Source organism: Cladophialophora immunda, assembly GCF_000835495.1.
Source record: "Cladophialophora immunda strain CBS 83496 unplaced genomic scaffold supercont1.147, whole genome shotgun sequence".
NCBI classification, from domain to species: Eukaryota; Fungi; Ascomycota; class Eurotiomycetes; order Chaetothyriales; family Herpotrichiellaceae; genus Cladophialophora; species Cladophialophora immunda.
Window position 1 is genome coordinate 389 of NW_015622687.1, and position 2725 is coordinate 3113.

The 2725-nt window shown below is 49.4% G+C and overlaps 1 protein-coding gene across 1 annotated transcript; it reads right to left on the minus strand.

Moving 5' to 3' along the window:
• Positions 1-1042: 1042 nt before the first annotated feature.
• PV07_12790 (uncharacterized protein) lies at positions 1043-2630 on the minus strand (the record flags this gene model as incomplete). Its single annotated transcript, XM_016400356.1, has 1 exon — positions 1043-2630. A coding segment is annotated over one exon (949 nt), but the record flags the coding sequence as incomplete, so codon positions are not given.
• Between the last annotated feature and the right edge of the window lie 95 nt (positions 2631-2725).

Genomic DNA, 2725 nt, shown 5'->3' on the forward strand with positions numbered 1-2725 from the left:
CAAGCGGCAGTAAGGACACCCTTCACTGAAATTAACGATCCACGTTGACTCACATAATGCCGAGGTATCGGTGTAGAATCAAGTGCCTCTTAAGAGGAAGGACAGACTACCTAGCTTCGCGATATGCAATTTTCCATGCAACGAGAGTGGCGAGCGAGGACGTGATCTTCGGGAAGTTGAAGGGAACTTTCAGTGTCCATAGGGACTGCGAATGGTGCCGTAGCCGGCGTTGCGTATCATGGGGGTGCTTTGTATACAGTACCGACGGCCATCCCAAACTGCCGGCTTCCCCAAGAAACTTCCGAATGCTTAGACTCCGACCACTCTACAATCTTTCCTACGGTTACGCTGAAACGGTACGCCGACCTCGAGACCGGTACGCACAGCGACGACACCCAAGTCAACGGCCCCTTAGTTGTCTTTGATGAATTACTTTCGTTTTGGAATAATGACCATGGAGAGTGTGAGTTTCAAGGATGTCTAGTTCACGGAGAACTGATGGTTGTTTCTTGATAGTGTGTATTTTCATGACTTCTGCTTGCGTCACGAAAAGAACTTTTCGCTCCCAGAAAGAAGTGCAAGTGTCGCCGTTCTGATCTTCTTGAGGGGCTGCAGCCTAATGAATAACCCTCATCCCTACGTCATGATACTCCCACGTGACTCCCTGCATTATGAAATCCGGCCTGGGTACCTCAAGTCTGATCCGATAATCTTTCTCAAATAAGTCGAGATGATACCAAAAGCGGCGTGGGAATAATAAATGGTCACTACTACGATATGTGCCTCGAGTACATACTAATATTACGCTGGAATGTAATCAGAAGCTAGGCCTCATCGTTACCTAGACTCGACTTGTCGTCACCATGCTCTGCCAGTTGCAGTCAAAGTCTTAGCATTTAGCTCTGATAAATTCCAGGAATTAAAATCGACTATCTGGGGTTTATATCTAAACATACTTTCCACGAAGGAAATCGAGGTTGGTGAAGCTGTTCCAGGGGTAAGTGTGGTGCGGCAAAGGTACTTCCCAGGAGTAGCGGTGAAACGCTAATACAGTGCGAAAATATTACGTGGTATTTGGGCACAATGATTTACAATATTTTACTGCAGCCACTCAGCCACATCGTGTGGCATAATCAACTAATCTAGATTCGGCGACCGACCTTGGAAGCAGCCGCAGGCTCGTTCTGCTTGAGCACAACTTCATTCTTTCCGTTACATTGATTCTTCCATCGTCCCAGTGCCAACCCTCCAAAATCACTGAAGGTGGCCCCCTGAGCTTAAACGTCATCTTGGCCCCCAATCTCCCCTCAACGATGCATTTCGGCTTCAGTGGAAGGAAAATATAGGAAAGCGGCATATGAAAGGATGAGCGATGAGACACATGGAGTTGGCAGCGACGACAGCCGGGATAATGGGGACGATGAGCGGCTTTTTTGGGAGAAGGGGAAAACGCTCGGTGCGTGATGCTGTCATATTGCTTTTGATGTGCATCTGTGCTGCGTATGAAATGCGTTGACGAAGATCTACAGCTGCGCCTCCCAGACTTTCCCATTCGATCCCAGCCAGTTCCCTTGTTGCTGTCGCACGGCGATAGAATAATCCTAAGACTCCTTGGCATTGGGGGCAAACCGTCCATCATGTACGACGCACGGATCCCGTGATAAGGGGACCATCTCCGTATCTAGGCGTTTAGTTCCAAATAATCGAGGAATTCCCTCGCAGACATCGGCTTGTAGGATCTGATTAACGACAAGAGCGTATCTCCTGGTCGAGAGTAGTCCGGGAACTTCGGCTGCAGTGCGATGAAAGCGGCTTCCCATGCGATTGTCTCAATGAACTCGATCAATCCAAATTCACATCCACCTCGCATCGGCGTAATATCATATATGTCCTTGTGTTCGAGTTCAGAGTTGATATCGTATGTACTCAAATCTGAGGCAACGGCTTTGGCGAACTTGCGGATGAAGCCATCACCTTTCTGTTCGATATCGCTCGCACTCAACTCTTTTCCAGCTGTGTGCGTGGCGTGTTGGACTACAAGTGTCATAGAAAGGCCATACCACCCTTCGTGCTGTGTCCTTTCGCGAGTTTTCCACCCTTTGTCCAGTAGGGTGTGTTTGCGATTGTGAATGTTGACTAATATTTGTTGAGGGACAATCGGCAGAAGATCGAGGTTTTTGAGAACTGCGTCGACGCCACTCGGGGACGTGAGATCGGTCGCTGCCTGCATGCCGAGCCTTGTAGCCAGGATCCTGCAGCTAAGGACTCGGCAGGAATGCCCGTCCGTGTAATCCAACTGGCGGCTCTTGAGTTTGTCCATATATTCCTGTATGCCCATATCTTGCACCTTCTTCACCCAACCATAGGTACTTCCATCCCAGCAAGTCATGAAATGTTTCGTAACCTCGACGAGAATAGGGAGTGTGGTTTCGGCCCGTGCATCGTCTTTTGTCTCGTCCGAGAACGCCATGTTGGGAGACGGGGATGCACGGTGGGGATCTAAATTCGCAAAGAGAATGCTCAATGATGCCAATGCACGCGGAAAGGTCCGCTGATATTGAACGCATGGATGAGTGTATGTGAACCACGGAACCTTTATGAGGGAAATGCTGGTGGGCAGTGCTATTAGTACAGCCTCCTTGGGTAGATGCCTGTAGCACAGCCTCCTTGGGTAGATGCCTGTAGCACAGCCTCCTTGGGTAGATGCCTGTAGCACAGCCTCCTT